Source organism: Hyaena hyaena, unplaced genomic scaffold, assembly GCF_003009895.1.
Source record: "Hyaena hyaena isolate Hyena2069 unplaced genomic scaffold, ASM300989v1 scaffold_743, whole genome shotgun sequence".
Lineage (NCBI taxonomy): Eukaryota > Metazoa > Chordata > Mammalia > Carnivora > Hyaenidae > Hyaena > Hyaena hyaena.
The window spans coordinates 295,085-320,441 of NW_024081377.1; the positions used below are offsets into that span (position 1 = coordinate 295,085).

A 25,357-nucleotide genomic window follows, 5' to 3' on the forward strand; every position below is an offset into this window, starting at 1 on the left:
CAAGATTTTTACATGTAGTTCTCCTTTTCTGGGATAGCCCCACTTATCAAGATAAGACATCTAATGAATAATCTACTAAGTCTCATTGTGACTCACTGTAACACATTATATTTATTGTAGGTTGCTTTGTTTTGCTTTGTTTTGTTTTCTTTTTGTTGGTTAACATCTTACTTGCTTCATTTCTTATTATTTGTCACTCTTCCATGTGGGCTTTCACCTTACTACACTGTATGTCAACTAGCTTGAATTTTTAAAATAATTTTGATAATAAAATAGGTAAATAAGAAAAGATATAAAAAGCTCCTCAGAGAAATGCAAATTAAAACTACAATTCCATACTATTTCAAAATATATGAGATTCTCTTAAAGTTTGAAAAGTTAAGAAATGATGGTGAACACTTGATAATGGGAACTCATATATTTCTGGTGGAAGTGTACATTGAAGTCTTTTTGAAAAAAAATGAATTTAGCTTTATCTAGGAAAGTTGAACCAATCTATTCCCTACAATTCTTTTTAAAAAATTTTAATTCCAGTATGATTAACATACTGTGTTACATTAGTTTCAGGTGTACAATACAATGATTCAACAGTTCTGTACATTACTCAGTGCTGTTTATGTTAAATGTACTCTTAACCCCTTCACTTATTTTGCCCAACCCCCGCCTCCCCACCTCACCTCTGGTAACCACCAGTTTTTCTCTAGTTAGGAGTCTGTTTTTTGGTTTGTACCTGTTTTTTTGTTCATTTGTTTTGTTTCTTAAATTCCACATATGAGTGAAATCATATGGTATTGATCTTTCTCTGACTGACTTATTGCACTTACCATTACACCCTCTGGATCCAACCATGTTACTACAAATGGGAAGATTTCACTCTTTTTTATGGTGGAATAACTTTCCATTGTGCACATACCACCTCTTCTTTATTCATCTATCAGTGAACACTTGGGTCGCTTCCATATTTTGGATATCGTAAGTACTGCTGCAGTAAATGCAGGGGTGCATATATATTTTCAAATAGTGTTTTCATATCCTTTGGGTAAATACCCAATAGCTCAGTTACTGATTCTAATGTAATTCTATCTTTAATTTTTTGAGGAACCTCTATATTGTTTTCCAGAGTAGCTGAAACAATTTGTATTCTCACCAACAGTGCACCAGGGTTGCTTTTCCCTGCATCCTTGCCAACACTCGGTGTTTCTTGTGTGTTTGATTTTTGCCATTCTGATGGGTGTGAGGTGATATCTCTGTGATTTTGGTTTGCATTTTCCTGATGATGAATGATGTTGAGCACCTTTTCATGTGTCTATTGGCCATCTGTATGTCTTCTTTGAGGAAATTTCTGCTTATGTCTTCTGCCCATTTTTAACTATATTGTTTGGGTTTTTTGGTGTTGAGTTGTATAATTTCTTTATTTTAGATACTAATACTTTTTCAGACATGTCATTGGCAAATATCCCCTCCCATTTAGTAGTTGTCTTTTAGTCTTATTGATTGTTTCTTTTGCTGAAGCTTTTTTTTTTTAGTAGCTTTTTATTTTGATGTAGTCCCAATAGTTTATTGTCACTCTTGTTTCCCTTGCCTTAGGAGACATTTCTAGGGAAATATCAGAGAAATTATGGCCTGTGCTGTCTTCTAGAATTTTGTGGTTTCAGGGCTCACATTCAGATCTTAAATGCAGTGTGAGTTTATTTTTGTGTTTTGGTGTAAGAAAATGATACAGTTTAATTCTTTTACATGTAGTTGTCCAGTTGTCACCACACCATTTGTTGAAGAGACTGTCTTTCTCCCATTGCATATCCTTGCCTCCTTTGTCATACATTTATTACCCATATAATTGTGGATTTGTTTCTGGACTCTCTGTTCTATTCTGTTGATCTATGTGTCTCTTTTTGTGTAAGTACTATATTGTTTTGATTACTACTGATTTTATAGTCTATTTGAAATCTGGGATTATGGTATCTCCAGTTTTATTTTTCTTTTTTCAAGATTGCTTTGGCTATTTGGGGTCTTTTGTGGTTCCATACAAAATTTTGGATTATTTATTCTACATCTGTGAAAAAAGCTATTGACATTTTGATAGAGATTGCATTAAATTTGTAGATTGCTTTGGGTAATATGGACATTTAAAAATATTTGTTCTTCCACTCTTTGAGCATGGAATATCTTTCTATTTGCTTCTGTCATCTTGAGTTTCTTTTATCAATGTTTTATAATTTTCAGAATATAGGACTTTCACTCCCTTGGTTAAATTTATTCCTAGGTATTTTATTATTTGTGGGGCAGTGATAAATGGGATTATTTTATTAATTTATTCTCCTACTTTATTACTAGTATATAGCAATGCAACAGAATTCTGTATATTGATTTTGTAGCCTGCAATTTTAGTGAATTTATCAGTTCTAGTAGTTGTTTGTTGGAGTCTTTAGGGTTTTCTACTTATAGTGTAATTTCATATACAGATAGTGATAGTTTTACTTCTTCGTCACCAATTTGGATGCCTTCTATTTCTTGTTGGAGTGATGTGGCTAGGACTTCTAGTACTCTGTTGAATAAAAGTGGCAACAGTAGACATCTTTGTCTTGTTCCTGACTTGAGGGGAAATCTCTCTTTTTTCCCATTGAGGATGATGTTAGCAGTGGGTTTTTTCATATATAGCCTTTTTAATGGTTGAGATAAGTTCGCTCTAAACCTACTTTGTTGAGGGCTTTTATCATGAATGTATGTTGTACTTTGCCAAATGGTGTTTCTGAATCAATTGAAATGATCATATGTTCTTTTTTTAAAAATATTTTAAATGTTTTATTTATTTCTGAGAGATAAATACAGTATGAGCAGGGGAGGGTCAGAGAGAGATGGAGATATAGAATTTGAAGATAGGCTCCAGGCTCTGAGCTAGCTGTCAGCACAGAGCCTGATTGGGGGGCTCAAACCCACAAACCGTGAGATCATGACCTGAGCTGAAGTCGGATGCTTAGCCAACTGAGACACCCAAGTGTCCCATGAAATGATCATATGTTCTTGATTATATGTTCTTTACCCTTTCTCTTGTTCATGTATTGTATCACATTGGTTGATTTGTGAATACTGAACCACCCTTGCATAGGAATAAACCCCACTTGATTGTGGTAACTTATTTTTTTAATGTATTTTTGGATTTGTTTTGGTAATGTTTCTGTTAAAAATTTTCATGATCAATTTCATCAGAGATATTTGCCTGTAGTTCTCCTTTTTTGCAGTGTCTCTCTCTGGTTTTGGTATAAGGGTAATGCTGGCCTCATGGAATGAATATGGAAGCTATTCTTTCTCTTCTATTTTTTGGAATAGTTCGACAATAGTTATTAACTCTTCGTTAAATATTTATTAGACTTCACCTGTGAAGGTTTCTTGTCCTGGACTTCTCTTATTTGGGAGATCTTTTTTTTATTACTGAGTCAATTCCTTTACTGGTTATATGTCTACTCAAGTTTTCTATTTCTTCTTGATTCAGTTTTGGGAGATTATACGCTTCTAGGAATTTATTTATTTCTTCTAAGTTGTCCAATTTGTTGAGATATAATTTTTCACAATATTCTATTATAATCCTTTTATTTCTGTGATGCCAGTTATTTCTCCTTTATCATTTCTGATTTTACTTTTGAGTTCTCTCTCTCTCTCTCTCTCTCAGTGAGTCTGACTAAAAGTTTATCAACTAAATTGATCTTTTCAAAGAGCCAGCTCCTGCTTGCATTGATCTATTCTATTTGTCTTTTGGCTTCTATTTCATTTATTTCTGCTGTAATATTTATTATTTCCTTCCTCCTACTGGTTTGGGATTTTCTTTGTTCTTCCTTTTCTACCTCCTTTAGGTGTAAAGTCAGCTTGTTTATTTGAAATTTTTCTTGCTTCTTGAGGTAGGTCTTATTGCTATAAACTTGCCTCTTAAGGGGCGCCTGGGTGGCTCAGTCGGTTGAGTGTCCGGCTTCAGCTCAGGTCATGATCTCATGGTTTGTGGGTTCAAGCCCCGCATTCGGCTCTGTGCTGACAGCTCAGAGCCTGGAGCCTGTCTTCGGATTCTGTATCTCCGTCTCTCTCTGACCCTCCCCTGCTCACACTGTCTCTCTTTCTCTCTCTCTCTCTCAAAAATAAATAAAAACATCAAAAAAATAAAAATAAATAAAAATAAACTTGCCTCTTAAAATAGCTTTTGCTGCATCCCAAAGATTTTGGACCGTTATGTTCATTTTCACTTGTCTCTATGTAATTTTTAATTTCCTCTTTGATTTCTTGATTGATTGATCATTAATGTATTTGCGTTCTTTCTAGATTTTTTCTTACAGTTGATTTCTAGCTTTATAGCATTGTGGTTGGAAAAGATGCATGTTAAATGCACACTTGAAACCTAAGCGTATTCCATTGCTTGGGGATAGAATGTTCTGAATACATCTGTTAGATTCATCTGGTCCATTTGTGTCATTCAAAGCCACTCTTTCCTTATTGATTTTTTCTTTGGATGATCTATATATTGATATAAGTAGACTACTAAAGGCCCCTACTATTATTGTATTACTATCAGTTACTTCCTTTAAGTGTATTAATAGCTACTTTAGCAATTTGGGTGCTCTTACATTGGGTATATAGATATTTACAATTGTTATGTCTTCCTGGTGGATTGTACCCTTTCAGATTATGTAGTATTTTTCTTTGTCTCTTAGTACAGTCTTTGTTTTAAAGTCTATTTTGTTTAATATAGTTACTGTTACTCTGGCTTTCTTTTCACCTCCATTTGCATGATAAATGCTTTTCCCTCCCTTCACTTTCAATCTGCATGTGTATTTGGTCTGAATTGAGTCTCTTGTAAGCAGCACCTTGATGGATCTTGCTTTTTTATCCATTCCATTACCCTCTATCTTTTGCTTGAGCGTTTACTCCATTTAGATTCAAAGTAATTATTGATAGATATGTACTTATTGAGATTTTGTTTCTTGTTTTATGGTTGTTTTGTAGTTCTTCCCTGTTCCTTCCTTCTCCTGCTCTCTTCTCTCATATTTGCTGTCTTTCTCTAGTGGTTTACTTATATTTCTTTGTTTTTTCCATATCTGTTTCTGGTTTTTGACTGGTAGTTATCTTTAGGTTCATATATGACATCTAATGCATATAATAGTCTATCTTAAGATAAACTTAGATATAATAGTCTATCTTAAGATGGTATTCACTTATTTGAACCCATTCTAGAAGCACTAAATTTTTACTTCTCCCCTACCCTCCCACGTTTTGGGTAAATGTTGTCATACTTTATGCCTTTTTTTTTATAAGTCCCTTGATTGATTCTTAGAGATATACTTAATTTGATTGCATTTATGCTTCCTACTTTTCTTGTTCCTGCTTATGGTCTTTGCTACTTGAAGAATCTCCTTTAACGTTAGTTGTAGGACTCATATAGTGGTGAGGAATTCCTTTAACTTCTGTTTATCTCGGAAAGAAACTCTATCTCTCCATCTGTTCTGAATGCTAGCCTTGACATATAGAGTATTCTCGCTTGCAAAATTTTTTCCTTCAGCACTTTAATATATCATGCCAAAGTTTTTCCTGAAAATCTAGTAATAGCCTTATGGGACTTCCCTTGTATGTAACTGTTTTCTTTCCTCTTGCTGCTTTTAAAATTTTCTCTTTATCCCTACTTTTTGCCATTTTAAATATTGTCTATCTTGTTGTTGATGTCCTTGGGTTGATTTTTGTTGGGCTATCTGCTTCCTGGATATGGATATCTGTTGCTTTCCCAAGATTCGAGGAGTTTTCAGCTACTAATTTTTCAAATAAATTTTCTGCTTCCTTTTCTCTCTCCTTCTTCTGAGATCCCTATAATGCAAATGCTATTATGCTTATGATGTCACTGCGTTCCCTTAATTTATTCTCATTTTTTTAAAAAAATTATTTATTTATTTTGAGAGGGAAAGAGAGAGAGTGCAAGTGGCAGAAAGAGAGGGGGAGAGAGTCCTCACTCCCTCTGCTGTCCCTGCAGAGCCTGATGAGTGGCTTGGTATCATGAACCAGGAAATCATTACCTGGGCCGAAATCAAAAGTAGGACACTTAACCAACTAAACCACCCATGTGCCTCTGTTCTTTTTTATTAGTCTTTTTTCTTTCTCTTCTTCAGCTTGATTGCTTTTCATTACTCTGTCCCCCAGGTCACTAGTCCATTCTTCTGCTTCCTCTAATCTGCTACTGATTCCATCTAGCATTTTTTTGTTGTTTGTTTGTTTGTTTTGTTTTGTTTTTTAATTTTTGAGAGAGAGAAAGAGAGCAAGGGAGAGGGACAAAGGTGTTGGAGGCCAAATCCGGCATGTCCAGGGGTCCCTGAAGGATGGACGGTGTCGGCGAGAGACAGTGAGAGAGCCCCGGAGATTCTTTCTGATCACCAGGCAGGCATCTCTGCTCTGACTGGGGCTCCACTTTATTTTAAGTGTTTTTGAGATGGCACAGAAGTGGCATTTGCCTTAGACAATGATTTCTGACAACAAACTTCTTTGATATGTAAGAATTTCCCAGAACAAGACTCATGCATAACCTTTATCAATAGCCATTGAGGTAGGGGATTTAGATGCTTATCTTATGGGGAAGGAAGGCTTCTTTAGCATACCAGAAAATGTTTTTAGCATAAGAGGGTGAAGTTACTTCTCTGTGAGCAGGGGTCAAAAACAGGTCTTTCAGGAGATACCTTTGCTCTCATTATCACAAAAAGAAGAAGTTACTCAAAGGGTTCCTTCACAGGGAGTAGTCAGCATACACAAGGCCAGAAAATGCTACAGGCAGAAACAAATGGGTGGGGGTAGATATTTGCCCTTAACTCTAAATTAGGCTTTTTGCCTCAGGGCCAGACTCAAGCCCCCTTTATTATGTAAGTCTTGGATCTGCAAGACCCTTAGGAAGAGCCTTTTGACAATCATTTTTGGAAAGGCAAGGACATGCCTTTCCTTATGATCAATCTGTGTGGGGAATATTGGTCTGATCTGGAATATTGTGAGACCTGGTCAATACCAGCAGCCTCATTTACAACATGAGCCAGTAGTAGCAGAAGGAGATACCAGTTTCCTTGCTGTGACTGCCATCCAAAGAGGCTGGTGCGACTCCTGGCACAAAGGGAGAGAAAGAGAGAATCCTAAGCAGACTCCTCATTCAGTGCAGAGCCCAGTGTGGGGCTCTCTTCCACAATCCTGGGATCATGACCTGAACCCAAATCAAGAGTCAGACACTCAAGTAGTTGAGCCACACAGGCACCCCTCTGTCTAGTGTATTTTTAATTTCAGTTATTAAGTTCTTCAACTCTGATAGATTCTTTTTTCTGTTTTCTCTCTTTGTTGAGGGGCTCACTAAGATCTTCCACTCTTCTCAAGTCAGTGAGTATCTTTATGTCCATTACTTTAAATTCTCTATCAGTCATATTATCTCCATTTTGTTTAGCTCTCTTGCTGTATTTTGTCTTTTCTTCCATTTGTGACATATTCCTCTGTGTCCTCATTTTGTGTAACTATCTGTGTCTGTTTTTGTATTAGGAAAGTCAACCATGTCTCCTCCTCTTGAAAGTAGTGGCCTTATGAAGAATTCCTGCACGGCAGTGTCCCCTCTCAACAGAATCTGGAGCTTCAACGTGTCTCCTGTGCTGTTGCAGGTGTCCTACTGTAGTGGCTGAGCTGGATTTGCCTTCAGTTCATTTATCTACAATGGATTTCTTTGCCTGATGTGGTTAGGGTTTGATCCCTGTGTTATTAATGGGCCAGTCAGGATCTCCTTCGGCTTCAGGTGGGTCAGAGTAGGCATTTGCCAGTGCTTTGGTCACGTGGAACTGAGAGTGCTCCCCCTGTGTTGTTTCCTGAGAAGCTTCATGAGTTGGATGTGGAGGGCAGAGGGTGTCCTGGAGTTAGACCAGATGTCTGACCCCAGCCCACTGTTGGAGCCACAGGGGAGCTGGTATGTGTGATTATCTACCTCTCTCTCCAGGGCAGGAGTTACTCTGTAGTGGTGCTGCTTGCAAATTGCCACACTTGTGGCACTACTTTGGAAGGACTCATGCTGAGGGCATATTAGAGAGGGCATGTCAGCAGAAGAGCACAGGCACCAAGTGTGCTGTTAACAAGCTAGGTGGAGAGTGTGTGCACTGGTTTCCACACATATCCATGTTTCTAATCTGGGTGGGTAGGCAGGGGAAGGAAATGGTATTCAACAGCTCTTTTGTTCTTAGAGAAGTCTCCTAAAGATCACTTCTCCTCCATTTGTATGTTAGGGTCCTTTTATCCCTAGCTGCTTTCAGAAGTCTCTCTTTGTCCTTATATTGTGCCAGTTTCACTATGATATGTCGTGGAGAAGATTGATTCAAGTTATGTCTGAGGGGAGTTCTCTGTGCCTCTTGGACTTCAACGTCTGTTTCCTTCCCCAAATTGGGGAAGTTCTCTGCTATAATTTGTTCAAGGACTCCTTCAGCTCATTTCCCTCTCTATTCCTCTTCTGGAATTCCTATGATGCGGATATTATTCCGTTTGATTGTATTGCTGAGCTCTTGAACTCTCCTTTTGTGTTCCTTGATCCGTTTATCTCTCGCTTTCTCAGCTTCCTCTTTTTCTATAATTCTGTCTTCTAAATCACTTATTCTCCTTTCTACCTCTTCAATCCATGCATTGGATGCCTCCAGTTCATTTTGCATCTCATTTATAGCATTTTTTAATTCGTCCCAACTATTTTTAAGCTCCATAGTCTTTGTAGCAATAGTTTCTCTGATGTCTTCCATGCCTTTTTTCAAGCCCAGCAATTAATTTTATGACTATTGTTCTAAAATCTTGTTCAGTTATTTTGCTTATATCTGTGTTGAGCAGTTCTTTAGCTGTCAATCCTTCCTGGCATTTCTTTGGAGAAGAGCTCTTTCATTTCATTATTTTGGTTAGCTATCTATCTCTTGTTAGTTTTAAAAGCTTGTTATGTGCTCTGCACCTGTGAGCACTGCTGTACCAAAGAAGGCTCTTTAACTGTCCAGGGCCTGTCCATTCAGAAAGTGTTCTTTGAATGGTCTCTCTATTGGTCTCTCTTGTTGAGACCCAGGTTATTTTATTTTGCTACTCATAGTGGTATTTGGGACTCTCCACCATGTGCACTTTGGCTTGTTTCTTGAGGTAGCCGGCATTTCGACATTCAGGAGAGCACCACGGTGGGATAAAAGGAACTGAGTAACATCTTCCTAAAGCAGAGGAACTCCAGAGGGAAATGCTGGAGTCTGAAAGGCCAATCACTTCTCCTCCAGCACTGGGTCAGAGATTAATAAACAACTCTCCTTCCCATATACCACAGGTATTTTTCAAACTTCTGCTTTTCTACTACATCTCAGCAAGGCTGCTTATTATGTTGTCTCATAAGGGCAAAGAAGCCATTTCCCATCGCACTCTGGCTCTACCAGAGCTGAGACTGCTGATTTTTAAAGTTCCAGGTGTTAAGCCTCACTGATTGTAAAAACTCAAGAAGTTAAGCCCCTCTGCTTTTCAAAGGCAAATATTTTGGGGCTTTGTCTTCCCAGTGCAGGTCTCCATGCCTGAGGTCCCTGGCATGGGGTCTGTTCCTCTCCCTTCTCCATGCTTGCAGTGCCCTTCCTTCCCTCAGACAGATGGGTTAGTTTGCCTCCTGTGTCCACCCTTCATACCCTTTTCAGTGTGGCCTCTTCTCTACATTTAGCTATGGAGAGTCTGTTCTGCCAATCTTTGGGTAATTTTCTGGGTTATTTATGCTAATATGGATGTAATCTCGGTGTATCCATGGGTCAAGGTGAATTTAGGATCCTTCTACTCTCATTTTCCCCAGAAATCCATTCCCTACAATTTTATTCTGATATATTTTCCCTAAAGAGATTCTTGCATTTGTATAACCAAGAAATCTGTGCAATATGTGATATTCTTTAAAGCACATGGACTAAGGCAAGGCCCTCTATTTATCCAAGTTTATGGGCAAGAATACTTTGCATGATCATGAACACCATTTTAATCATTTATACCTTTTCTGATAAGTTGATCAATCTCCATATTGATAACCAGTCTATTACTCTTTTTCCAGACCTAAGGGTCTCTTCTTAGTCTTGATAATACTTTCAGGAGTTGAAATCCTGAGGTTAACTCCAGTTCTCAGGATTTGTGTCCTAATGTCTGTTTATCAATGTTTCTTGCACTGAGATTACTAAATCTCACTGGTCTTGAAATTTCCATAGCCCCTCTCCATCAGCCTACAAATGCTTAAACTTTCTTAAAATTCTATCAATTATAATGCCTGCTTCCTAAGTATTACCTGTTTCCATATTCTCTATAGTGTTCTGCTTTTCAGATGGAACTTGAACCCCATTTAAGTGAATCTATTTTCAGATTTCATTCTGTGTCAGTCTGCCACATCCCATTGCAGGTATTCAAACTGTGCAGGTCTACCTAATAAATTGAACATATTTGATGTAATAGCACATCTATCTTAAGACATAATACAAGTTAGCTTCCATATATCTACTTCATATTTGCATGAAATTTTAACATGCATTAGTTTTTGGTTGTTAAAAAATGAGCCTCATTATATAATTCAAGCTGCATTTTGTTATAAGACTCCTCAGGGGCATTATTGTAATCAGTTAGGAGTAAGCTTAACCAGGTCTTCTATAAATAAATTCTAATTCCTTCTTATTATATGGTTACATTTTAGCACTATAGTAATTCTTGTCCTCAAAGTTCAAAACATAAGCTTGATTTGTCAAATGTTAAAATTTTTAGACAAACTGATCATATGTAAGAGGTTTTCTTCCAGAGGTGATTCTTTTCTTCCCATCTTAGTTGATTGACAAGTGATTAGATTGGATGGAATATGAAACTACTAAATTTGCAAAACTGTTGACTCGCAGACAATCTCAAATGTTTGCGTGAAAGATAGAGAAGGAGAGATGTTTACAAATAAGAATCTAACATGAAAACTTGTAATTTTGTGTAAGTTAGCTGCTTTGGTGGGCTTAAGTCCACAATGAAAGATAGTGATCTTGTGAATGCACTGTGCTTTTTTATGGCTTTAATTTATACAGCCCATTCTTACCTTTTAATATAGCTCTTTAAAATGCATGATCATGAGTAAAAAGGCTTTCTCTAACTTAATCACAGCTTTTCCTGGCTCATTAAATCTAAAATAATATATACCAATATTCTGCTATAACTTATAAGTTGGAGATATTAAATCATTTTATCTTTTGTACTGCTATAAAAATAATTACTTTTTAATCTTCCTTTTCTAATACATACAAATAATCACTTATACAATTAAAATTATGTCTAAATACTTTAAGCAATATATTAACAGATAATAAAAAGTTAAAATATGGCCCAATGGTGCAAGCTGCAATAATTATTTCACAGAAATTATATGTGCCTTTGCATATAGAAAATCAGAATTAACCTACCATAGTATGATGGCCATTAAATATTTTCATATGTGATATCAAATACTTCATCATTGTTGGGCTTACATAGAAAAAGTAGGTACAATGTATACTTGAAACATGAATTTTAAAGATCACATAAAGAGATTTGGGGATTCTGAAATTAAAAGTGGGTACAATTTAGATTTCACTTTATAGCCAGAATGATTATATTAATGAGCATAGCTAATGATACAGTGAATTCCTTTCAAGTTCTAATTAATAATAAATGATTATAACAAGTAGCATTCATTCAGAGTGTACTGTGTCCCAGAAACTGTGCTCAGTGTGTGTTCTCATAATTGTCATAAAAATCATTTTACAGTTGGAATTGTTTTGAAGTTAAGGCAACTAAGTCTCTGAAAGTTTCAGTAAATCGCTCTGGATGAAAGGGAAAGTATAGGGCAGAACCAGGATCCAGAGAAGACTATATATTCGAAAATACTTTCTTTTTTCAACAACTACACCAAAATAATTTTCAATATTTTCTTGATTTTAATGATCATTTCTGTATTAGCTAGTTTGCTCAGGGAAGCCGAAGCACTAAGCATAGTACAGAATAAGAAATGTATTATAAGAATTATAAAATAGGAATGGCTGGAAAAGGGGCGCCTGGGTGGCTTAGTCCGTTAAGCGTCCGACTTTCGCTTAGGTCATGATCTCGCGGTTCGTGGGTTCGAGCCCCGGGTCCAGCTCTGTGCTGACTGCCAGCTGAGCCTGGAGCCTGTTGTGGAGTCTGTGACTCCCTTTCTTTCTGACCCTCCCCTGCTCACGCTGTCTCTCTCTCTCTCTCCTCTAGAAATAAATAAAACATTAAAAAAAAAAAGTAATGGCTGGAAAAAATAGTTCTGAAGGAGGTAACAGGTGATCAGATAAAACTCACCAAAGTCACTGACCAGGGATAATGAAGATACTTACTGAAAACTTGTTTGTCTGCTTGTGGTGGGCCTGCAGTCACAATGAGTTAGAAAGACAGGCAGTTGGGAAAAAAAATCTGAATGCATAGTGAAAGAGAAGTATGGATAGTTAGTAGAAGGAAGGAAATAATAGACATCAGTTTGTAAATAAATGAAATAGAGACGAGAAACTTTTCATGGAAAAGTGAAACCAAGAACTGGTTCTTCAAAAAGATAAGCAAAATTGGTAAACCCTAAGCCAAACTCATCAAGAAAAAAGAGAGAGAACCCAAATAAATAAAATCAGAAATGAAAGAGAAGAGGTAACATCTGATACCACAGAAACATAAAGGATTCTAAGAGAGTACTATGAAAAAGTATATGCCAACATAGTGAACATCCTAGACGCAAAACAAATGAAACCCACAAGGACCAACTGAATCCTACAAGAACAGTCTAGATTCCAGGTCTGTCAGTGCCTCAAACTCCAACAATGTGACTGAAAAGAAGACTGTGCTCTTCAGCACAGCTGTACACATGCCTGGTCTGGTGCCAGAGAAGGTAAAAGGCAAGATCTAGCAGAGGCTAGAGGAACTGATATTAGATTGCTGCCATCCTTCAGTGAGGTGAGTCAGCAGATCAACCACAACATTAATGAACTCCAGTGACGACCAGGGCTCTGCACCAACTTTGTGAGTATAATTGTTGCTTCACTTCTGCCTTTCAAATTCTATGCAAATTCCCCTATTAAGGAGGGAATGAAGGACCCTATGAAGGAGGGAATTCCGGGCAACATTTTCTACTTATGTAAGATAATACAATAAAAACCTATCATGTTGTATACAGTATTTTAGATATAATTTTGGAAGTGGGTGATGCATTTAGAAAGGCTATAATGTTTTATGAAGTCTGTATATATTAATATGATTATATGGTCAAGTTACTATATTTTTCTTTTTCGTTCTTTACTTTTTTTTGTCTTAAGTTTATTTATTTTGAGAGAGAAAGCACATACCTGAGCAGGGGAGGAGCAGAGAGGGAGAATTCCAAGCAGGCTCTATGCTCAGCGAGGAGGTTGACTCGGGGCTTGATCTCATGACTGTGAGATCATGGCCTGAATCAAAATCAAGAGTCGGCCGCCCAATTGACTAAGCCACCCAGGCACCCCAATAATCATATTTTTCAAGGGATATAGCCTGGGTAAAAAAAAAAAAATCACAGGACTTTCATTTAAGTAAGGAAGACTTTGTACTTTAAGTGATTCTCACTAAAATATAATTAGATTCTGTCTATATTCTTACCTTTAGTCACATTCCTAAGTTCACTAGAAAATAAAGGGATCTCAAAAGACCAAAAACAGAAAAAAACAAACAAGATCAAGTTGAAATTGGAGCAGGGAACTTTGAATGGTTAACACATGCAAAAGGAGTATAACACACAACAATATATAATCCTTACAGAGCCTACTGCATATAAAACACAGAAAGCTTAACCTGAAAACTCCAAGCTCTTGACCCCTCATGACAAAAGAAATTGTTTTCACCGTGGTAACATCCCAACAAACAGGCAAAATCTATCGTAAATCTTCTCTGGTAGAAAAATATCCAACATATGCTTTAGTATACCACAGAATAATTTAAGCAAAATATAATCCAGTAATAAAAAGAATTGTCAAAAGAAAAAATGAAAACAAGTCACTGTGTAATAGGAATGAGAGCAGAACCACAAATGATAAATTTAGATCCACCCATGATTTCCATTCTGTGAAATTATTAATTATACAATATAAAGTAATAGATAATAATCATGAAGAAATAAATATGAAATAAAGAAAAAGCAATGTAAACAAGTAGTTCTTTTAAGAAGAAACTAAATACAGCTTCTGAAAATAAAAAATTCAATTGCAGAAATTAAAATCTTGATGGGTGGGTTAAACTATAGACTGAAGTCAGCTAAAGAATCAATGAACAGGAAAATATGCAGAAAATATTCAAATGCCATGCAAAGAAACAAAGATATGGAAACATGAAAGAAAGGTTAAGAGGCATTGGGGATACAAGATCTAATATGTATTTAATCTGAGTTTAGAAAAAGAGAATAGTGAAATTAGAACAGCAATACCTGCAGAAATAATAGAAGAGAATTTTCCAGAGTTGACAAAAGAGCAGAATCTCTACAATCATAGATATAGAAAGAAGAGGTTACAGCAACCAAGATTATATAACAAAGAGGAAGTTTAAAAGTGATATACAGATAGAGCCCTAAGGCTGTGATAATGGAAGATAAGGGACCCACTGATATCTGTATGTGATGCCCATTTAGGTCTGAAAACTACAGGTGGCTGTAAGCTGGTAATGGTAAGTGAGTCCCAGTGTTGGGCAGAAGGAGGCTGCCTTTTCTCTGATGATTCTGTCACACTGCATTCCATGGACATTCAGTAGGATAGCCCATGAGTGGTTTTCATGTGGATTTGTGGCATCCATATGTCACCGCATCCAGACACAGTCCTTGGGTTTCATCTTTGCTCTAGAACGATGAGACCTTTTCCATTCTAAAGTCTGAGAGTGGCCCAGACCCAGCCTGAGCAGTCTATGGTAAGGTCCAGCCCTTACCCATGGATTCCCTGCTCAGAAACCGGACTCAACACAGAGGTGTTGTTTGAGATTGTTAGACCACTTTGGGTACCTCTTTGTTTTGGTTACAGGTAAATGGAAAATTTTCAACTTGTATTTTCTTAGATATTTTTTCTTCTAAGCATTTACTTCTGCATTTCTTTCTGCCAAATAGTACATTACTTTGCTCTATTGTAACAAGAGAGCTGGTGCCTCTTTTGTGTATGTCATGTTGCTTCTTGGTATTTTCGTTCCTCTAAAGAGTAAACAAATGTTTAAAAATAAAAATACCAGAAAATGTGTAACACCACAAAAATATAAAAAGTCAGAATATTTCCATAATCATTAAATAAACTAAATCAATAGTTAAAATCTTCTTCCAACACATGCACACAAAACAAAAAGCACCAGCCTCAAATGGTTAAAAGAAAATCCTAATAAACCTTCTAGGAAAATGATTTCATAAGTCTCTTCTAAAATAGAAAAGAGAGAACAAGACATGTTAGCACTATGCATCCTTGAAACCAAGATGATAATAATACTAAACTAACAAACTTATTTATGCAGCATATAAAAAAATTACACAACCAAATTAGATTTATTCTAGGAATGCAAGGGTGGTTAATCATGACCAAAAAAGTAGTGTAATAAATATCATTTAATTATTACTGTAGAAGTCTGAATGTCATCAGATACACAAGAACATTCAATATATTCAACTTCTAGATTTGAAAGAGAAAAAGAAGAAAACAAGTAAAAGAAACTAACTCTTCCAAAAGGAATATTGGTGAAGTTTCTGTTACTCCATAAAGGGTATCTCTTGAAAATAGAAGGAATATCGTATTTTTAAAAAATATTTATTTATTAAAAAATATTTATTTTTGAAGGAGAGAGAGACAAAGCATGAGCAGATGAGGGACAGAGCGAGAGGAAGACACAGAGTCTGAAGCAGGATCCAGACTCTGAGCTGTCAGCACAGAGCCCATTGTGGGCCTCGAACCCACGAGCCATAAGATCATGACCTGAGCCAAAGTCAGACACTTAACTGATTGAGCCACCCAGGTGTGTTAAGAATATCATCTTTAAGGATAAGATATTAGAGGCAATTCCTTTAAATTCAGGATTAATCTAAGAAAATTATTTGCTCCTACCATTTCTATTCAGATCATAGTGAAGATTTTAGTACAAAAAGAATTAACAAATGTATTAAAATATAAACATTGGAAAGCATGAGACACAATATTAGCAGATGATATGCATATATGAAATATGCAAGTATGTCAGCATAAAGAGTTAATAAAAGAGCACACTTCAAATATAATAAAGATGATTTTTTAAATGTCAACAAAAGAACATAAGGCATCTAAATGCAAATCTAACAAAAGATGGACAAAACAATAATGGAGAAAATTATAAGAATATATTGAAAAACATTAACAGAGACCTAATAAATTTAGAGATTTACTTCATAAATAGGAAGAATCATTTTTATAAAGATGTTATTTCTTATCAGATTACTCAATAGAGTTAATATAAATTCAATAAAAATCACATCAGGAATTTTGTAAGGGCAATTGAACTTGGTGATTTGACAAGTTGTTTATCAAATTTATATAGAAGAGGAGAGTTCCTAGATTAGCCCTGACATACTGAAGATAATGAGCTGCAAGAACTTGCTTTATAACATAGTCCTGGGAGTGACGGCCCATCACTTTTGCCATACTTTATTAGTTAGAAGCAAGTCAGAGGCCCTACCCATACTCAAGAAGAGATTAACACGTGGACATGAAATATTTGGAGGCAGGGATCAAAAGGGCTACTTTAAAGTCTGTCTGCCACAGGTTTGTACTTTTTTCAATTGTGATAATAAAATATCCTTGAACTCATACTCCAAAATATAAATGAGAGCAACACTAATATTACTGAATCTAATCTAATCTGAGTATCCTCTGTGTCCCACACATGTAAACACTAGCCTTTGTTTTTGTGATTTGGTATTTCCTTAGAAAACTAGATTTATCACATATTTCTTTATATACACACAATATTTCCTCTAATTTTGTCTTGAGCTTTTAAAAAAGACATTACATTGTTTAGAGTCTTACTTTCTTTTTTTCATTCAACATTTTATTTCTGAAACTTACCTATGATGTTGGCTGTAGCTGTAGGTTATTTATTTTCACTCTTTATAGTGTTTCCCATTGTAAATATACCCCAATTGATTTATTCATTCTCCTTTTTATGGAAATTAGTTTTGGGGTTTTTGTTGTTGTTGTTGTTGTTATTTTGAACTATGATGTAAAAGCTCTTACATATGTCTCTTGATCCGTATGATGATAATTTTCTAACATAGATATCTAAAAGTAGTAATACTACATCTTAAGGCAAAAGCCTCTTCAAATCTGTTATGTGATTTCAAATGATTTTCTGAAGTTGTAGCGTCTATATACCTCAAATTCACTAATTCAGCAAATAAGTACTGGTGGTATTTGCCAGATAAAATGTCATTAGCTGTAGTTAAGAATCAGGTTTCCAAAATCTCAACTTTGCTTTCAGATAAAGTAGGCTTGTACTTTCTAGACTATTTTATTATGATAACTTTCAATTGTTTTATAATATATTGAGAAACATATGAAACATAAAATTATAATTTTATTGATAATCCCATTTTGTCTCAAAAATTGGCATGCAATTTGAGAATATTGGTATAAATTGAAGCAGTCCATTGAATGTATAAACCAAAATCCCTAGCAACTGGAGAGAGAATATATATATATTATTATATATATATATACATATATATAATGGGAATTTAAAGTATGTTCATATTTAAGGTGATTATATGGGGCAGAAAAGTAGAGAGATCACAGTTAAGTGGTAAAGAAGTTTTTTGGAAATGGTATAGAAGTTTATGTTGAATGGGGTTTTAATCTGGTGCAATTTCAGCATCTTCTAAGTTTTAGTAATTCAGGCATTTACCAGAATGGTTTGTGGACTTTTTCATCAATTGGTTTCTCCTGGTTTGACAGGAAGAAACATTGAAGTGAAGATAAATTTTTGTTTTCCAAGAATAACTACCTCCTGTGCTCCTTGAAGCTCTTATCTATTAGTATCCTTAATGATAGATAAGGCTCATCCATAACTTCTCACTTTTAATTATTAAAATTTTCACCTATCCTACTCAAACCTCCTGTCTATTCCTTTGGTGTAGCCTAGACTAGTATTTCCAGCTTCTTAGAGCAGGAGAGAATAAATACAGTCAAAAACTACCATGAAAGACATCATGTCATATGCATATCATAAATTTTGGAGAAAAGATGACATAAAATGAAGATGGTATTCTCTTCTAATATCCCAGAGCTATATTTTTCTAAATTAAGGATCTCTGGCTGATTTTAGTATAATTCCATATTTTGTAGAATGGAGAGAAATAGTGGACTATTTAATGACCATTTATGAAATTCACCTCTTCAAAAGTCTCAAAACTCCTACAAACATTCCTAAAGAAACATGAGATTTAAAAATGTTTCACTAATGCCCTAAATGGAGAGAAATGTACTAAAGCTATAAGGAACTACACAAGGGAAAATTGTATGAAAATCCATTGACAGGTGGAATCTCAACCAACGCCAAAGATGCTCACGCTTTGGCTCACCATTTCCCGGTGTTCGACACTGAGCAGACCAGGGACAAATATAAGAAATACACCACAGCAGAAAAGGTAGCCTGCACACCTGGCTTCAAGGAGTAAGCTTGGGTGCAGAATATTTAATCAGATCTCAGAAGTTGAGTCAGAATCTAGCATCTGTAAATGTCTATAATTAACCTTTCATGTTCCCTCCTTCCCTTAGCTTCTCACCCTGAAGCCATGGAAAAGTGGGTAGTATCCCACAAAGTATCCATTACTTTGAAGTAATCCAGTCTTCAAATTACTGAAACTAGAAAGAAGACTAAATGAAGAAAAAAAAAAAAAAAAAAACCTTTGTGGAAGGGCGACTAAAGAAATTTACATACAATCTGTTAGATTAAATAGGTCTGGTAGAACGGTCTACTATGACATGTAAGCAGCATGAAAATAATGCCATGATAAACCATATAATCATTCTTTTGAAAAACTGGAAAAAAAAAGGAAGGAACAAAGAAATATTGAATGGAAATTGTGGGTAAGGTAGATAAAAAGTTCATTCTGTAGAGGGAAAAAAAGGAAATAAAGGAAATCTCCATAAGTGAGTTACTACGTAAAGAATAATGAGTAGTGTCCAATTACGGTTTTTAAAAGGAGCTCCAAGAATAGACACCCAAATAGAATAATATGAAAGTGGAAATTACAAAACTAAAGTTAAAAAATAAGAAAAACTAAAATCAGAATATTAAATGTAATTAAGTCTAGAATTCAGATTAGACAATTAGAGGGAATAATGGTTGCCAAACAGGATATTAACATTGTAAATTATGAAAAAATAACACGACAAGCAACACAAATCATAGGCTAAGAAGCAGTGAGGCAGGAGCAAATGAAGTAATGATAACATGAATAATAACCTATAAATTGACACTAATTTTGTATACTTAATGTGTGCAAGGCATAATCCTATTCATTTTCTCAGTGAATTATCTAATTCAATCCTAAAACAATCTTATAATCTGTAGTGTCTTAACCTCATTTTACAGTTGAGAAAATTAAGTAATGGTGATACTAAGTAATTTGCCCCAGTACGTGGGGAAACTGAGATTCAAATTCAGTTGTCCTAATGCTAGCACTTCCCTTATTATCCACTGTTAAGCATGACAGTGGCTTCACTTAGAATTATTATTGATGGTGTAGGGGCGCCTGGGTGGCTTAGTCGGTTAAGCTTCCGACTTTCGCTTGGGTCATGATCTCGCGGTTTGTGGGTTCGAGCCCCGCGTCCGGCTCTGTGCTGACTGCCAGCTCAGAGCCTGGAGCCTGTTTCAGTTCTGTGACTCCCTCTCTCTCTGACCCTCCCCTGCTCACGCTGTCTCTCTCTCTCTCCTAGAAATAAATAAAACATTAAAAAAAAATTTAGAATTATTATTGATGGTGTAATTTACTTTGATTTTATTCATTATTTTCTGCATTACTTTTTTTAAAAAGTATTTTTATGAAAGCACTGAAGTTACTACTCTAAGAAATACCTCAAATCTATGTCATTAATATAAAGACAGGAGACGATTGAGCTTAATGATCTCCCAGTTTAATCCCTAGGTCCATGGTGACACTCTAAGAATCAGAAAGTCTTGAATTTTGTCAGGGTAGGCAGTACCAAGATGCTAAACTAGAAGTAAAATGCTAATGTTAGTGATATCCAATTCATGCCAGAACAGTGTATAATTTTATAAAAATTAAGGACTTTAGGCTATAGATGTTTAGTAGAACTGCATACTTTGAAGGGGGTATAAATGGTAGAGTATATAATGATCATTTGTGGAATTTACTTTTCCAAACTGAATTGATAATGATGCATGGTCCAATTGAAGTTTTAATCATTTTCTGAATCAGTCACTATTTTCCATAAAACCTGGAAACTCAAATCAAAGAGTTTTAGAAGGCAGTATTTACTTGAATTTAGTTAACTGTACGTGTTTTTCTTTTTTTTTTTTTTGAAAAGAGTGGATAGCTCTGTTTCATTGCAGTAGTACATGAATATATGAATATGTAATATGTTCCCAAATTAAATTTTCCATTTTGAATAGAAATTTAGAAATAATGATGAGGTCTGCAAAAAGAATATAATCAAATCATTCTTCACCTCAACTGTCTTCTCATCAATCTGTTAATAACTAGAATGAGCAGAAAACAGAAAAATAAAATCATGGCATAGAGGCATAATAGCATTGTTGTTTAAACAAGTGAAAGTGTTCTTCTATCAACATTAAAGGAAATGAAATTCATATAATAACTTATAAGAGAAAACTATAGGAGAAATCAAATAATAAGTCTTAATGACACCTACCAGTTTTTAGTATAATTATTTTTAATCTTTCATTTTCTTTTCATCTACATATTGATATGTATAAATAATCATAGTTACCAGTCCCTGAAGATAAGAATGTTCATTGGCTTTTCCTTAGCTCCCTTCCTGTATTTAGTAAGTGCAGAGTTCCAAGTTTGAAGGTCAAGACTTTTGAGAAGTTTGAAATCATAGAGAGGAGTGAATAATGAAGATCAAAAATATTTTAAAAGCTGCATCATTGTTATATTAACACAGTAACTAGGGCGCCTGGATGGCTCAGTTGATTTCGGCTCAGTTCATGATCTCACAGTTTGTGAGTTTGAGCCCCGTATCTGGCTTTGCACTGAGAGCTTGTAGGGCCTGCTTGGAATTCTCTTTCTCCTCTCTCTGCGCCTCCCCTGCCTCACTCTCATACATATGCTTTCTCTCTCTCCCTCTATCTCAAAATAAATAAACTTAAAAAATTAAAAAAAAAAACACAGGTAACTAAGGGACTGTTTTGTTATGTTTCACATTTCGATACGAGTTTTCATTTTGAAAGACAGTGTGGCAAAAAGTAAACAAGACTAGATAGGAGTCAGAAGATCTGCACAGTACTTTATTTCCTAGAAACCTTGAGGAATTTTAAAGCATCAAGTAAAATACATCAAGGAAAGTGCTTCGTAAGGTGGAAGAACTCTTTATATATATTCATATTATTTACTATTAAGTTTCTCACATGTAATATGGAAATTATTGTAACTTAATACAGCAGCCTTGCTTTAAAATATACAAGTAGGACATATCTTATGGTAGGAGCCTAAAAATATTTCCATATGCAAAATTCTAGAATTCACAAAGGAATTTTTTAAGTAAATGGAAATAATTTAATAAGTGCATCTCTCAATACTGTTAAATACTCTCTTTGTTGCTTTCACACAGTGTGTTGAACCTGAAAATGAGTGGTTAGTTTCCAAAAGGTGAGGCAATGTTGGCAAGATTGAGATTTAGAAGACTAAATAACTTAAAGTAACCAGACTTTTTAAAATATAACACAGACTCAATAATTTTAGCTTATGTAGTTTCCAAAATAAAATGAAGCAAACAACAAAAACACCTGTATGATCAATGCAACTCTAATTTAGGGCAAGCAGCTACAGATTGTAAAGTTTCTCTAGGGTCCTTTTAGAGCACAGATAGTTGATTTGGTGTCATTTTTTCTTTTCTGGTGGTTCTGCTGGGACTCCGATACAAGCAATGTGTACTCTGTTGTCAACCTATGACCTTTCTGTGATGAAGGGAAGATTGGACTGTTGTCTCCTGAGTGTGAGATAATGTAAGGCTTGTCTGAAGAAACCTTTTACAGTCACAAGCAACTGTCCAAATGCTGATAATTGGAGGTGATACAAAATTCTAAAATCAATGTGCAGAAATTTATAAGGAAAACATAACCAACAAGTTTAAGAATAGACTTTTTTTTTTAGTTTCAAAGACATTGCAGTTGAAATATCACTAATAAATATCATTATTTTCATCCTTTGTTTATTTTCCATAAACAATAATGATTTTTTTCTCTACAAATCTTGGATTTTTTTTCTAGCAATTTTTTTTCCTTACAATCTCCCAAATTAAAAGTGTTTGGATTAGAATTGCAGTAACTTTCTCTGTAAATTACATACAAATTGTTTCATTCATACTTGAGGAAAAGTATCATTCACCATTAAAACTCTTTTTTAATATAAAACTATTTCTCACATTGTCTATATTCTAAAAATTGGACAAACATTTTAAAATAGTTAAAATACTTAAAAAATGCCTATTTTTATCAGTAAATGAAATTTATTGGTGAATATGTGAGACCGGCATGGCCAACGAAATCAGTGCTGTCAAAGACCTCAGGAGTGCAGAGCTCGCCACTTGTTCAGAGGGCCACGATTGGGAACGTATTTGACTCCACAACCGTCTGGGATGAGACGCTTCTTAGCCACTTTGTCTTCAAATTCATTAGCATTAAACTTGGTAAAGCCCCACTTCTTGGAGATATGGATCTTCTGGCGGCCAGGGAACTTGAACTTGGCCCTGCGTAAGGCTTCAATCACGTGTTCCTTATTCTGAAGTTTGGTGCGGATGGACATGATGACTTGGCCAATATGGACTCTGGCCACTGTGCCCTGGGGCTTTCCAAAGGCACCTCGCATGCCTGTCTGGAGCCTGTCAGCTCCAGCACAGGACAACATCTTGTTGATGCGGATGACATGGAAGGGATGAAGCCGCACTCGAATGTGAAAGCCATCTTTGCCGCAACTTTTCACCATATACTTGTTGGCACAAATTCGAGCGGCCTCCAGGGCTTCAGAGGAGAGCTGCTCATATTCATCAGACACCATGTGGCCACAGAGTGGGAACTCATCGACTTTTGCCTTCTTGCGACCCAGGTCAAAGATGCGGATTTTGGCATCAGGAACACCTCTGCAGAAACGAGACTTTGGGTATGGCTTGTTTTTACAGTACCGGTAACAGCGAGCTGGTCTGCGACCCATGGCAACAGCTGAAACTCGGAGGGTGTTGAAGAAAACGAAGCAACGGCTGTCACGCCTACGCATGCGCTTTCCTAAAATTGCCCATCTTCCCGCATGGGAACCATAGAGTCCCCGTGACTGCGTGAAGACGCTCTTTCAGGATGTCCCTACCATAGATACAGTAACACTGTACACCTTTGTTGGTACAACTTGTCACATGCGCAGAGCAGAGAGTGGCTAGGTATGCTCTCCTGTGGGCTGCCTAGAAATGGACTTTGCCAGAATGGCCCTAGAAGCCCTTTTCTTACCTGGCTGTCCATCTTTCGCCCTAGGCTTTGTCATAAGTATAAAAGACATATTTTCCTAGAGTTCAAATAAGAAAGGTGTCTCCAGCTATGCAGTATACTTTTTGTGTAGTTTGTCTAAATAGTTTTGCAGAGCTCTTATTTTCCGCCAGCATTTAAAGATCACTTGTTATTTCTCAAAGGGTGTGGTTTCCTTCTCTCGGTAAAATGGTTTCTTTGTGTAAGCTCTTTGAGAAGGTTCAAAGAGATGAGAGTAGAGTGTAAACAGAGATATCTATTGTGTATATTGCTTAATAATTGCTTTAGGAACACAAAACTTTGGTAATTTTATTTGGCCATATGGAATGATCGGATTATCAGAATGGCATCCACAAAATTGAAATACCAATTGAATTTTTTAACTTATGGGTATTTGCATTTTCAAGTATTATATCTGCTAGAAACTATATAAAAGAATAACTGCTTATGCTTTATTAATCTCTTATACCTTACTGAAGGTGAGTGTAATTCCTTTTTTTCCTTCTGACATGGGATTTTATAAAAGTATTATGATCAGGATCAGAATGTGGGAAGGAGGAAAATGAAAGAGAGAAAGAGAATTTACAAATACTCTATAATCTCTACTTTAATTTTTGCAGTTTTTTTGATTCCTCAGTGCTCTTTCATAAATCGAGGACATCATGACACGAAGTCTTCCCAGTGTAAATATACTCTGCTAATGCTTTCTTTTTAAAATGGAATCAAATAAGTTGTGACAAAATAACTCCTATCTTTAAAATGAGTGAGGTTTTACAAAATATCCATATCAGATAGAATTATTAAAACTCCCAATTTAGGGGCACTTGGGTGGCTCAGTTGGTTAAATGTCTGCCTCAACTTCAGCTCAGATCATCATCTCACCATTTTGTGAGTTGTAGCACCACTGCAGTCAGTGCACAGAGGCTGCTTGGGTTTCTCCCTCTCTCCTTCTGCCCCTTAGCTGCTTATGCTCTCTGTCTCTCTCAAAATAAATAAATTCAAAAAAAATTTTAACTCCCAGTTTAGAGAACTTTCTTATATTATGTTAAAGCTTGCTTACTTCTACTTTCTTCCTTTATTTCTACCTTCCCATTTTCCTCAAATCATTTCTATTTACTATCTAAGCCTGAATATGGAAAAGAGACAATACGAAAAGTTGTATTGTCCTCAGTGAGTTTATAGGTGTAGTAGAGGATTTGGATGCTCCTCAAATAATATATCATCATATTACTAAGTACAAAATGTGCCAAAAAGGGAAAGCAGAGTGAGCCCTGAGAGCCTGGGATGAGGCCCTGAACTCAACTGAGGAATGGACAGGGACAACCTTATCAGGAAAGAGACTTCATACAGTGATGTGGCACATGGGGCTTGGCCTGTGCAAAGACTCTGAAGAAGGGAAGAACCTGAACCATTTAAGGAACTAAAGTAAGGCCAGTATGAGTATGAGTGAGAGTGTGGGTGGCATAATGTGAGCCTTGTGTGTGTGTGAGGCGTGCCTTGTATATCATACAGTCTCATTTTACCAAATTAAGGATTGTCCTCTTTTGCTCAAGGCCACTGAAGAGCTTTACACAGGTTTTATCAATCTTGTTATATACAG

At 35.8% G+C, this 25,357-nt stretch overlaps 1 protein-coding gene and 1 long non-coding RNA gene across 2 annotated transcripts; both read right to left on the reverse strand.

Annotated features, from left to right (window-relative positions):
* Positions 1-2,669: 2,669 nt before the first annotated feature.
* LOC120220984 lies at positions 2,670-20,996 on the reverse strand. Its single transcript, XR_005525702.1, has 3 exons — positions 20,985-20,996; positions 7,967-7,972; positions 2,670-2,749 (listed from the first exon to the last, which is right to left on the reverse strand). It is a non-coding gene; the product is annotated as an uncharacterized LOC120220984 (long non-coding RNA).
* A 1,736-nt stretch (positions 20,997-22,732) lies between these two features.
* LOC120220986 (60S ribosomal protein L10-like) lies at positions 22,733-23,518 on the reverse strand. The gene has a single exon (XM_039218218.1). The coding sequence runs from the start codon at positions 23,516-23,518 to the stop codon at positions 22,811-22,813; it is 708 nt and encodes a 235-aa protein (XP_039074149.1). The 3' UTR covers positions 22,733-22,810.
* Between the last annotated feature and the right edge of the window lie 1,839 nt (positions 23,519-25,357).

Excerpts from the sequence above, each read along its gene's own strand:
- LOC120220986 (XM_039218218.1), bottom strand. The coding sequence starts at position 23,518 with ATGCGTAGGCGTGACAGCCGTTGCTTCGTTTTCTTCAACACCCTCCGA.